Source organism: Oncorhynchus tshawytscha, unplaced genomic scaffold (assembly GCF_018296145.1).
Source record: "Oncorhynchus tshawytscha isolate Ot180627B unplaced genomic scaffold, Otsh_v2.0 Un_contig_11611_pilon_pilon, whole genome shotgun sequence".
NCBI lineage: Eukaryota > Metazoa > Chordata > Actinopteri > Salmoniformes > Salmonidae > Oncorhynchus > Oncorhynchus tshawytscha.
The window spans coordinates 1,911-14,928 of NW_024609344.1; the positions used below are offsets into that span (position 1 = coordinate 1,911).

Sequence of the window (13,018 nt, forward strand, 5' to 3'; positions counted from 1 at the left end):
TGCAGGCAGCAGAACGTTCTCCACGGCGTCTCCAGACTGTCACGTCTGTCATATGTGCTCAGTGTGAACCTGCTTTCATCTGTGAAGAGCACAGGGCGCCAGTGGCGAATTTGCCAATCTTGGTGTTTTCTGGCAAATGCCAAACGTCCTGCAAGGTGTTGGGCTGTAAGCACAACCCCCACCTGTGGACGTCGGGCCCTCATACCACCCTCATGGAGTCTGTTTCTGACCGTTTGAGCAGACACATGCACATTTGTGGCCTGCTGGAGGTCATTTTGCAGGGCTCTGGCAGTGCTCCTCCTTGCACAAAGGCGGAGGTAGCGGTCCTGCTGCTGGGTTGTTGCCCTCCTACGGCCTCCTCCACGTCTCCTGATGTACTCTCTCCTGGTAGCGCCTCCATGCTCTGGACACTACGCTGACAGACACAGCAAACCTTCTTGCCACAGATCGCATTGATGTGCCATCCTGGATGAGCTGCACTACCTGAGCCACTTGTGTGTGTTGTAGACTCCGTCTCATGCTACCACTAGAGTGAAAGCACCGCCAGCATTCAAAAGTGACCAAAATATCAGCCAGAAAGCATAGGAACTGAGAAGTGGTCTGTGGTCCCCACCTGCAGAACCACTCCTTTATTGGGGGTGTCTTGCTAATTGCCTATAATTTCCACCTGTTGTCTATTCCATTTGCACAACAGCATGTGAAATTTAGTGTCAATCAGTGTTGCTTCCTAAGTGGACAGTTTGATTTCACAGAAGTGTGATTGACTTGGAGTTACATTGTGTTGTTTAAGTGTTCCCTTTATTTTGTTGAGCAGTGTATATACATTTGTTACTTAGGTTTCTCTCTTACTTCCAGGGGAGCTGTGCCTAACAGGGCCTGTTGCTTTCAGACTCAAATGCTGTTTGTTTGTGGTGTGCTGTCTGTCTGCCTGCCTGCCTGTCTGCCTGTCTAGTTAGTGAGACCAACCAGGGAATGCTTTAAGCTTCAAATGTCTTACATTTTTGTGTGTCAGGTTGAGGAGAACGGTGCTGTGTGTCAGGTTGAGGAGAACGGTGCTGTGTGTCAGGTTGAGGAGAACGGTGCTGTGTGTCAGGTTGAGGAGAACGGTGCTGTGTGTCAGGTTGAGGAGAACGGTGATGTGTGTCAGGTTGAGGAGAACGGTGCTGTGTGTCAGGTTGAGGAGAACGGTGCTGTGTGTCAGGTTGAGAGAAGTGTCAGGTTGAGGAGAACGGTGCTGTGTGTCAGGTTGAGGAGAACGGTGCTGTGTGTCAGGTTGAGGAGAACGGTGCTGTGTGTCAGGTTGAGGAGAACGGTGCTGTGTGTCAGGTTGAGGAGAACGGTGCTGTGTGTCAGGTTGAGGAGAACGGTGCTGTGTGTCAGGTTGAGGAGAACGGTGCTGTGTGTCAGGTTGAGGAGAACGGTGCTGTGTGTCAGGTTGAGGAGAACGGTGCTGTGTGTCAGGTTGAGGAGAACGGTGCTGTGTGTCAGGTTGAGGAGAACGGTGCTGTGTGTCAGGTTGAGGAGAACGGTGCTGTGTGTCAGGTTGAGGAGAACGGTGCTGAAATGAAAACTTAATGAACATGTTTCTGTCTGAGCTGGTTAGAGGTCTCAGCCCTGTTCAGGGACACAACACGTCCCATCTGACCCCAGAACAGTCCCATCTGACCCCAGAACAGTCCCCCCTGTAGTCCCATCTGACCCCAGAACAGTCCCTCCTGTAGTCCCATCTGACCCCAGAACAGTCCCTCTTGTAGTCCCATCTGACTCCAGAACAGTCCCTCCTGTAGTCCCATCTGACCCCAGAACAGTCCCTCCTGTAGTCCCATCTGACCCCAGAACAGTCCCTCCTGTAGTCCCATCTGACCCCAGAACAGTCCCTCCTGTAGTCCCATCTGACCCCAGAACAGTCCTGTAGTCCCATCTGACCCCAGAACAAAGTCCCATCTGACCCCAGAACAGTCCCTCCTGTAGTCCCATCTGACCCCAGAACAGTCCCTCCTGTAGTCCCATCTGACCCCAGAACAGTCCCTCCTGTAGTCCCATCTGACCCCAGAACAGTCCCTCCTGTAGTCCCATCTGACCCCAAAACAGTCCCATCTGACCCCAGAACAGTCCCTCCTGTAGTCCCATCTGACCCCAGAACAGTCCCTCCTGTAGTCCCATCTAACCCCAGAACAGTCCCTCCTGTAGTCCCATCTGACCCCAGAACAGTCCCTCCTGTAGTCCCATCTGACCCCAGAACAGTCCCTCCTGTAGTCCCATCTGACTCCAGAACAGTCCCTCCTGTAGTCCCATCTGACCCCAGAACAGTCCCTCCTGTAGTCCCATCTGACCCCAGAACAGTCCCTCCTGTAGTCCCATCTGACTAGTCCCATCTGACCCAGAACAGTCCCTCCTGTAGTCCCATCTGACTCCAGAACAGTCCCTCCTGTAGTCCCATCTGACTCCAGAACAGTCCCTCCTGTAGTCCCATCTGACCCCAGAACAGTCCCTCCTGTAGTCCCATCTAGTCCCATCTCCAAAACAGTCCCATCTGACTCCAGAACAGTCCCTCCTGTAGTCCCATCTGACTCCAGAACAGTCCCATCTAACCCCAGAACAGTCCCTCCTGTAGTCCCATCTGACCCCAAAACAGTCCCATCTGACCCCAGAACAGTCCCATCTGACCCCAGAACAGTCCCTCCTGTAGTCCCATCTGACCCCAAAACAGTCCCATCTGACTCCAGAACAGTCCCTCCTGTAGTCCCATCTGACCCCAAAACAGTCCCATCTGACCCCAAAACAGTCCCATCTGACCCCAGAACAGTCCTTCCTGTAGTCCCATCTGACGCCAAAACAGTCCCATCTGACGCCAGAACAGTCCCATCTGACGCCAGAACAGTCCCTCCTGTAGTCCCATCTGACCCCAAAACAGTCCCATCTGAGTCCCCTGACAGTCCCAAAACAGTCCCATCTGACCCCAAAACAGTCCCATCTGACCCCAAAACAGTCCCATCTGACCCCAAAAGTCCCTCCAGTCCCATCTGACCCCAAAACAGTCCCTCCTGTAGTCCCATCTGACCCCAAAACAGTCCCATCTGACCCCAAAACAGTCCCATCTGACCCCAAAACAGTCCCATCTGACCCCAAAACAGTCCCTCCTGTAGTCCCATCTGACCCCAGAACAGTCCATCTGACCCCAGAACAGTCCCTCCTGTAGTCCCATCTGACCCCAAAACAGTCCCATCTGACTCCAGAACAGTCCTTCCTGTAGTCCCATCTGACCCCAAAAGTCCCTCCAGTCCCATCTGACCCCAAAACAGTCCCATCTGACCCCAAACAGTCCCTCCAGTCCCATCTGACCCCAGAACAGTCCCTCCTGTAGTCCCATCTGACCCCAGAACAGTCCCATCTGACCCCAGAACAGTCCCTCCTGTAGTCCCATCTGACCCCAAAACAGTCCCATCTAACCCCAGAACAGTCCTTCCTGTAGTCCCATCTGACCCCAAAACAGTCCCATCTGACCCCAGAAAACAGTCCCATCTGACCCCAAAACAGTCCCATCTGACCCCAGAACAGTCCCATCTGACCCCAGAACAGTCCCTCCTGTAGTCCCATCTAACCCCATAACAGTCCCTCCTGTAGTCCCATCTAACCCCAGAACAGTCCCTCCTGTAGTCCCATCTAACCCCAGAACAGTCCCTCCTGTAGTCCATCTAACCCCAGAACAGTCCCATCTGACCCCAGAACAGTCCCTCCTGTAGTCCCATCTAACCCCAAAACAGTCCCTCCTGTAGTCCCATCTAACCCCATAACAGTCCCTCCTGTAGTCCCATCTAACCCCATAACAGTCCCTCCTGTAGTCCCATCTAACCCCAGAACAGTCCCATCTGACCCCAAGAACAGTCCCTCCTGTAGTCCCATCTGACCCCAGAACAGTCCCTCCTTTAATTTCTGTCACTAGTCAGATTAAAGGCTGTGGAGGTCGGAGAGGGCGTGTGAGTCTCCTCTCTTTACAAGGCCCTGTTGGCTCCACTCGTTTCCTTCTGAACTCACTACCCCAACGAGGTCGACTCAGCCAAAACAAGCCTCCTTGTACAGAACAGCCAAGCTCTCTCTCTCTCGCTGACAAGGCCAAGTTTTTTTTTTTTTAAAAGGTCATTGTGCAAGCGGACAGATTCCTCTCAGGCGACAACCTAACATAATCCAATCCATTAAATAAATACCATTAGTCCCTTTTTAGGGTAGTTGAAGTCTCCAATTATTCTGTGTTGTATGTGACATGGCCGGTGTGTAGCGTGTCAACCGGTGGGGTGGTTATCTGCTTGGCCTATTAGAGGAGGAGAGTTGTTCCACTTACCCAGCAGGCTGAGACTCGTGTATTTCATAACAAGAATGAGTGAAGGACGTTGCGGTAGCAGGTCCGAACTACGAGGGAAGGAGTGAAGGACGTTGCGGTAGCAGGTCCGAACTACGAGGGAAGGAGTGAAGGACGTTGCGGTAGCAGGTCCGAACTACGAGGGAAGGAGTGAAGGACGTTGCGGTAGCAGGTCCGAACTACGAGGGAAGGAGTGAAGGACGTTGCGGTAGCAGGTCTGAACTACGAGGGAAGGAGTGAAGGACGTTGCGGTAGCAGGTCTGAACTACGAGGGAAGGAGTGAAGGACGTTGCGGTAGCAGGTCTGAACTACGAGGGAAGTGGGGAGGGAGGAGAGACAGGACTAGAGAACCCAGGGGGGAGGGAGGGAGGGGAAACAGGAATAGAGAACCCAGTGGGGAGGGAGGTGAAACAGGAATAGAGAACCCAGGGGGAGGGAGAGAACCCAGTGGGGAGGGAGGTGAAACAGGAAAGAGAACCCAGTGGGGAGGGAGGTGAAACAGGAATAGAGAACCCAGTGGGGAAGGAGTGGGGACGTTGCAGGGTAGAGGTCAGTGGGGAGGGATGGGGGGGACAGGAAGTGGGGAGGGGAGGTCTAGAGAACCAGTGGGGAGGGGGAGGAAGAGACAGTGGGGAGGGATGGGGGCAGGTCTAGAGAACCCAGTAGAGGGGGAGGGAGGAGGGGACAGGACTAGAGAGCCCAGTGGGGAGGGAGGGAGGGGGTGAAACAGGAATAGAGAACCCAGTGGGGAGGGAGGTGAACAGGAATAGAGAACCCAGTGGGGAGGGAGGTGAAACAGGAATAGAGAACCCAGTGGGGAGGGAGGGAAACAGGAATAGAGAACCCAGTGGGGGGAGGTGAAACAGGAATAGAGAACCCAGTGGGGGGGAGGGAGGTGAAACAGGAATAGAGAACCCAGTGGGGAGGGAGGGGGGGGACAGGACTAGAGAACCCAGTGGGGAGGGAGGGGGACAGGACTAAGGCCCAGTGGGGAGGGGGGGGGGGACAGGACTAGAGAGCCCAGTGGGGAGGGATGGGGGGGGACAGGACTAGAGAGCCCAGTGGGGAGGGATGGGCCCAGTGGGGAGGGATGGGGGACAGGACTAGAGAGCCCAGTGGGGAGGGATGGGGGGACTAGAGAGCCCAGTGGGGAGGGATGGGGGGGAGGGATGGGGGACAGACTAGGGGAGGGATGGGGAGGGGGGGGGACAGGACTAGAGAGCCCAGTGGGGAGGGATGGGGGGGGGGAGCCCAGTGGGGACTAGAGAGCCCAGTGGGGGGAGGGATGGGACTAGAGAGCCCAGTGGGGAGGGAGGGAGGCAGTACTAGAGAGCCCAGTGGGGAGGGATGGGGGGACAGGACTAGAGAGCCCAGTGGGGAGGCAGTACTAGAGAGCCTAGTGGGGAGGGAGGGAGTGGGGAGGGAGGGAGGGGGAGACAGGACTAGAGAGCAACGGAGAGAAGCAGCACCAGCAGTCCTGACACATGGCCCACATTCACAGCCGTCCGCCCGCCCGCCCGCCTGCCTGCCCTCTCCTCTCCTCCCTGTCCTCTCATCCCCTCGCTTCTCCTTCCCTCTCCTCTCCTCCCATGTCACTGCTGCTCTTCAGATAAAAAGCCCCTTTGTTTCCCAGGAGGGAGGGAGAAAGGAAGGGAGTGAGAGGGGAAGGGAGGTCTCTTGGTTGCACTGCCACGATGCAACCCATCATTTAACATGTCATCTCCCCCTGGCCTGTCATCTCCCCCTGGCCTGGCTTTGCTTCAGTGCTCAAACACAGGGTCATCGGAGTCCACTACAGTGAGCGTGTCTGTGTAGTCCACTACAGTGTCTGTGTAGTCCACTACAGTGTCTGTGTAGTCCACTACAGTGTCTGTGCCATATATATATATACACACAGTTGAAATCAGAAGTTTACATACACCTAAGCTGGAAACATTTCAACTCAGTTTGTCCCAATTCACACTGATGACATCACAGTCCTTCAACTGTGACACGTGAAGAACACAGGTTGGACCGCGTTCTAGAACAGTGGCTGTCTAATAATAGCTGAGCTGGAAACATTTCAACTCAGTTTGTCACAATTCCTGACATTTAATCCCAGTAAAAATTCCCTGTTTTAGGTTAGTTAGGATCACCCCTTTATTTTAAGAATGCGAAATGTCAAAATAATAGTAGAGAGAATGATTTATTTCAGCTTTTATTTCTTACATCACATTCCCAGTGGGTCAGAAGTTTACATAATAGAAGTTTAAATACACTCAATTAGTATTTGGTAGCATTGCCTTTAAAATTTGTACCAAACGTTTTGAGTAGCCTTCCACAATAAGTTAGGTGAATTTTGGCCCATTCCTCCTGACAGAGCTAGTATAACGGAGTCAGGTTTGTAGGCCTCCTTGCTCGCACACGCTTTTTCAGTTCTGCCCACAAATGTTCTATAAAATTGAGGTCAGGGATTTGTGATGGCCACTCCAATACCTTGATTTTGTTGTCCTTAAGTCATTTTGCAAGTATGCTTGGGGTCATTCTCCATTTGGAAGACCTATTTGTGACCAAGATTTAACTTCCTGACTGATGTCTTGAGAAGTTGCTTCAATATATCCACATAATTTTCCAACCTCATGATGACATCTATTTTGTGAAGTGCACCAGTCCCTCCTGCAACAAAGCACCCCCACAACATGATGCTGCCACCCCCATGCTTCACGGTTGGGATGGTGTTCTTCGGCTTGCAAGACTCCCCCTTTTTCCTCCAAACATAACGATGGTCATTATGGCCAAACAGTTCTATTTTCGTTTCATCAGACCAGAGGACATTTCTCCAAAAAGTACGATCTTTGTCCCCATGTGCAGTTGCAAACCCTAGTCTGGCTTTTTTATGGCGGTTTTGGACCAGTGGCTTCTTCCTTGCGGAGCTGCCTTTCAGGTTATGTCGATATAGGACTCGTTTTACTGTGGATATAGATACTTTTGTACCCGTTTCCTCCAGCATCTTCACAAGGTCCTTTGCTGTTGTTCTGGGATTGATTTGCACTTTTTGCACCAAAGTACGTTCATCTCTGGGAGACAGAACACGTCTCCCTCCTGAGCGGTATGACGGCTGCCTGGTCCCATGGTGTTTATACTTGCGTACTATTTTTTATACAGATGAACGTGGTACCTTCAGGTGTATTGGAAATTGCTCCCAAGGATGAACCAGACTTGTGGAGGTCTACCATTTTTTGGGGGGCTGATTTCTTTTGATTTTCCCATGATGTCAAGCAAAGAGGCACTGAGTTTGAAGGTAGGCCTTGAAATACATCCACAGGAACACCTCCAATTGACTCAAATTATGTCAATTAGCCTATCAGAGGCTTCTAAAGCTATGACATAATTTTCTGGAATTTTCCAAGCTGTTTAAAAGGCAGTCAACTTAGTGTATGTAAACTTCTGACCCACTGGAATTATAAGTTAAATAATCTGTAAACAATAGTTGTCAAAATGACTTGTCATGCAAAGTAGATGTCCTAACCAACTTTACAAAACTATAGTTTGTTAACAAGAAATTCGTGGAGTGGTTGAAAAACGAGTTTTAATGACTCCAACCTAAGTGTCTGTAAACCTCTGACTTCAACTGTGTGTGTGTGTGTGTGTATGTATATACACACCTTGGGGGTGTGTCTCTGTGTTATCCGTTTAGGCAACACTTCCTTCTACACTACTGGGTCAATATGTGTGTCCAGGACAAGGTAGACATTTATGAAGGAGAGATGTCTTTGTTTTGAATAGCAATATAATATAATAAATTAATTTAAGTAGTTCTTGACTTTTAGAACTTCTATAAAAAAAATATAAAAATACCCCCCATCAATGAAGAAGGCTTCAAAGTGCTGATCAATATGTAAACTCAGCAACAAAAAAAATAAACCCATTTTCAGGACCCTCTCTTACAAAGATAATTAGTAAAAATCCAAATAACTTCACAGATCTTCATTGTTAATTAAGGGTTTTAACACGGTTTCCCATGCTTGTTCAATGAACCATAAACAGTTAATGAACATGCACCTGTGGAACAGTCGTTAAGACACTAACAGCTTACAGACGGCAGGCAATTAAGGTCACAGTTATGAAAACTTAGGACACTAAAAGAGGACTTCCGATTGACTCTGGAAAAACACCAAAAGAAAGGCTCCCTGCTCACCTGCGTGAACGTGCCTTAGGCATGCTGCAAGGAGGCTTGAGGACTGCAGATGTGGCCAGGGCAATATATTTCAATGTCCGTACTGTGAGACACCGGAGACAGCGCTACAGGGAGACAAGACGGACAGCTGATCATCCTCGCAGTGGCAGACCACGTGTAACAACACCTGCACAAGATCGCTACATCCGAACATCACACATGGATAGCAACAACTGCCCGAGTTACACCAGGAACGCACAATCCCTCCATCAGTGCTCAGACTGTCTGCAATAGGCTGAGAGAGGCTGGACTGAGGGCTTGTAGGCCTGTTGTATTGCAGGTCCTCACCAGACATCACCGGCAACAACCTCACCTATGGGCACAAACCCACCGTCGCTGGACCAGACAGGACTGGCAAAAAGCGCTCTTTACTGACGAGTCGCGGTTTTGTCTCAACAGGGGTGATGGTCGGATTCACGTTTATGGTCGATGGAATGAGCGTTACACCGAGGCCTGTACTCTGGAGTGGGATCGATTTGGAGGTGGAGGGTCCATCATGGTCTGGGGCGGTGTGTCACAGCATCATCGGACTGGGCTTGTTGTCATTGCAGGCAATCTCAACGCTGTGCAGGGAAGACATCCTCCTCCCTCATGTGGTACCCTTCCTGCAGGCTCATCCTGACATGACCTCCAGCATGACAATGCCACCAGCCATACTGCTCATTCTGTGTGTGATTTCCTGCAAGACAGGAATGTCAGTGTTCCGCCATGGCCAGCGAAGAGCCCGGATCTCAATCCCATTGAGCACGTCTGGGACCTGTTGGATCAGAGGGTGAGGGCTAGGCCCATTCCCCCCGGAGAAGCGCCCGGGAACTTGCAGGTGCCTTGGAGGAAGAGTGGGGTAACATCTCACAGCAAGAACTGGCAAATCTGGTGCAGTCCATGAGGAGGAGATGCACTGCAGTACTTAATGCAGCTGGTGGCCACATCAGATACTGACTGTTACTTTTGATTTTGACCCCCCCTTTGTTCAGGGACACATTATTCCATTTCTGTTAGTCACATGTCTGTGGAACTTGTTCAGTTTATGTCTCAGTTGTTGAATCTTATGTTCATACAAACATTTACATGTTAAGTTTGCTGAAAATAAACACTGTTGACAGTGAGAGGACGTTTCTGTTTTTTTGTTGCCGAGTTTATATTCATATATCTGAAGACGGTAGCTGAACATGTAAAACCACCATGTTTATTCCAATAGAAATATGTTCATGTTTTTACCTTACATAGCGTTGTAGTAACAACTTGTTAAAAATAAAGAATACTAAAAAACGCCATTAGCATCATCACTAGGTTTTCCTCAGACGAATGAGGAAAGTAGATTTCATTTCAATGTTGTTATTGTGTGAAATGTTCATTGATATACTCTGTATAGGCTGTGTGTGTGTGTGTGTGTGTGTGTGTCAGACCTGGGTTCAAATACTATTTGAAATCATTTCAATATTTTAACTGGGCTTGACTGATCTGGTCTGTTTAACCAGAATAATAGTGCCATCTGGCACTCCAGGCAGGCCTAAAGCACTCCAGACAGGCCTAAAGCACTCCAGACACTCCAGGCCTAAAGCACTCCAGGCAGGCCTAAAGCACTCCAGACACTCCAGGCCTAAAGCACTCCAGGCAGGCCAGGCCTAAAGCACTCCAGGCAGGCCTAAAGCACTCCAGGCAGGCCTAAAGCACTCCAGACACTCCAGGCCTAAAGCACTCCAGGCCTAAAGCACTCCAGGCAGGCCTAAAGCACTCCAGGCACTCCAGGCAGGCCTAAAGCACTCCAGGCACTCCAGGCAGGCCTAAAGCACTCCAGGCACTCCAGGCAGGCCTAAAGCACTCCAGGCACTCCAGGCAGGCCTAAAGCACTCCAGGCACTCCAGGCACTCCAGGCCTAAAGCACTCCAGGCACTCCAGGCCTAAAGCACTCCAGGCACTCCAGGCCTAAAGCACTCCAGGCACTCCAGGCCTAAAGCACTCCAGGCACTCCAGGCCTAAAGCACTCCAGGCCTAAAGCACTCCAGGCACTCCAGGCCTAAAGCACTCCAGGCACTCCAGGCCTAAAGCACTAAAGCACTCCAGCACTCCAAGCACTCCAGGCCTAAAGCACTCCAGGCCTAAAGCACTCCAGACACTCCAGGCCTAAAGCACTCCAGGCCGGCCTAAAGCACTCCAGGCACTCCAGGCCGGCCCAAAGCACTCCAGGCCGGCCTAAAGCACTCCAGGCCGGCCTAAAGCACTCCAGGCCGGCCCAAAGCACTCCAGGCACTCCAGGCCGGCCCAAAGCACTCCAGGCACTCCAGGCCGGCCCAAAGCACTCCAGGCACTCCAGGCCGGCCCAAAGCACTCCAGGCACTCCAGGCCGGCCCAAAGCACTCCAGGCACTCCAGGCCGGCCCAAAGCACTCCAGGCACTCCAGGCCGGCCCAAAGCACTCCAGGCACTCCAGGCAGGCCCAAGGCACTCCAGGCAGGCCCAAAGCACTCCAGGCCGGCCCAAAGCACTCCAGGCACTCCAGGCCGGCCCAAAGCACTCCAGGCACTCCAGGCCGGCCCAAAGCACTCCAGGCACTCCAGGCCGGCCCAAAGCACTCCAGGCACTCCAGGCCGGCCCAAAGCACTCCAGGCACTCCAGGCCGGCCCAAAGCACTCCAGGCACTCCAGGCCGGCCCAAAGCACTCCAGGCCGGCCCAAAGCACTCCAGGCCGGCCCAAAGCACTCCAGGCCGGCCCAAAGCACTCCAGGCCGGCCCAAAGCACTCCAGGCCGGCCCAAAGCACTCCAGGCCGGCCCAAAGCACTCCAGGCCGGCCCAAAGCACTCCAGGCCGGCCCAAAGCACTCCAGGCCGGCCCAAAGCACTCCAGGCCGGCCCAAAGCACTCCAGGCCGGCCCAAAGCACTCCAGGCCGGCCCAAAGCACTCCAGGCCGGCCCAAAGCACTCCAGGCCGGCCCAAAGCACTCCAGGACGGCCCAAAGCACTCCAGGCCGGCCCAAAGCACTCCAGGCCGGCCCAAAGCACTCCAGGCCGGCCCAAAGCACTCCAGGCCGGCCCAAAGCACTCCAGGCCGGAAAGCACTCCAGGCCGGCCCAAAGCACTCCAGGCCGGCCCAAAGCACTCCAGGCCGGCCCAAAGCACTCCAGGCCTAAAGCACTCCCGGCCCAAAGCACTCCCAGGCCCAAAGCACTCCAGGCCTAAAGCACTCCAGGCCTAAAGCACTCCAGGCCTAAAGCACTCCAGGCCTAAAGCACTCCAGGCCTAAAGCACTCCAGGCCTAAAGCACTCCAGGCCTAAAGCACTCCAGGCCTAAAGCACTCCAGGCCTAAAGCACTCCAGGCCTAAAGCACTCCAGGCCTAAAGCACTCCAGGCCTAAAGCACTCCAGGCCTAAAGCACTCCAGGCCTAAAGCACTCCAGGCCTAAAGCACTCCAGGCCTAAAGCACTCCAGGCCTAAAGCACTCCAGGCCTAAAGCACTCCAGGCCTAAAGCACTCCAGGCCTAAAGCACTCCAGGCCTAAAGCACTCCAGGCCTAAAGCACTCCAGGCCTAAAGCACTCCAGGCCTAAAGCACTCCAGGCCTAAAGCACTCCAGGCCTACGTCCCTGTTAACGTACTGTGGGAGGAAGCGGTGCTGAGAAACAGCCCAATCCCAGACGGACCCCTATCCCAGACAGACCCCTATCCCAGACGGACCCCTATCCCAGACGGACCCCTATCCCAGACGGACCCCTATCCCAGACGGACCCCTATCCCAGACGGACCCCTAGCGCCCTACAAGTGGATTTGATTGGTGTAAGCAATAGGGTGAAACTTCCCCCTAGCCTATCAGAGGGAAAGGCGGGGGAGCTACGGCAATATTGATTGACCTAATAATTATAAATAATTTATTGATTGACACGGGTCAAATCATCTCAGATCCCCACGTGCGTCAGGTTTAGGTGATCGATTGGGACGACATCCACTAGTCCAAGTGCAGAGAATTAATACAAACCAGCTGTGTGTTCTGTTCATACCCAGTACAAACCAGCTGTGTGTTCTGTTCATACCCAGTACAAACCAGCTGTGTGTTCTGTTCATACCCAGTACAAACCAGCTGTGTGTTCTGTTCATACCCAGTACAAACCAGCTGTGTGTTCTGTTCATACCCAGTACATCATTATACAAACCAGCTGTGTGTTCTGTTCATACCCAGTACAAACCAGCTGTGTGTTCTGTTCATACCCAGTACAAACCAGCTGTGTGTTCTGTTCATACCCAGTACAAACCAGCTGTGTGTTCTGTTCATACCCAGTACAAACCAGCTGTGTGTTCTGTTCATACCCAGTACAAACCAGCTGTGTGTTCTGTTCATACCAGTACAAACCAGCTGTGTGTTCTGTTCATACCCAGTACATCGTTATACAAACCAGCTGTGTGTCCTGTTCATACCCAGTACATCGTTATACAAACCAGCTGTTTATTCTGTTC

At 52.3% G+C, this 13,018-nt stretch overlaps 1 protein-coding gene across 1 annotated transcript; it reads left to right on the plus strand.

Moving 5' to 3' along the window:
• Nucleotides 1-761: 761 nt before the first annotated feature.
• On the plus strand, nucleotides 762-1,575 carry LOC121844634 (fibropellin-1-like). The gene is made up of 2 exons (XM_042314932.1): nucleotides 762-1,174; nucleotides 1,219-1,575. The coding sequence occupies exons 1-2, from the start codon at nucleotides 989-991 to the stop codon at nucleotides 1,573-1,575; spliced, it is 543 nt and encodes a 180-aa protein (XP_042170866.1). The 5' UTR covers nucleotides 762-988.
• The last annotated feature ends 11,443 nt before the right edge of the window (nucleotides 1,576-13,018 follow it).

Excerpts from the sequence above, each read along its gene's own strand:
- LOC121844634 (XM_042314932.1), top strand. The coding sequence starts at position 989 with ATGTCTTACATTTTTGTGTGTCAGGTTGAGGAGAACGGTGCTGTGTGT. Across the intron at positions 1,175-1,218 it reads AGAACGGTGCTGTGTGTCAG|GTTGAGGAGAACGGTGCTGT; the intron begins GTTGAGGAGAAC and ends GAGAAGTGTCAG.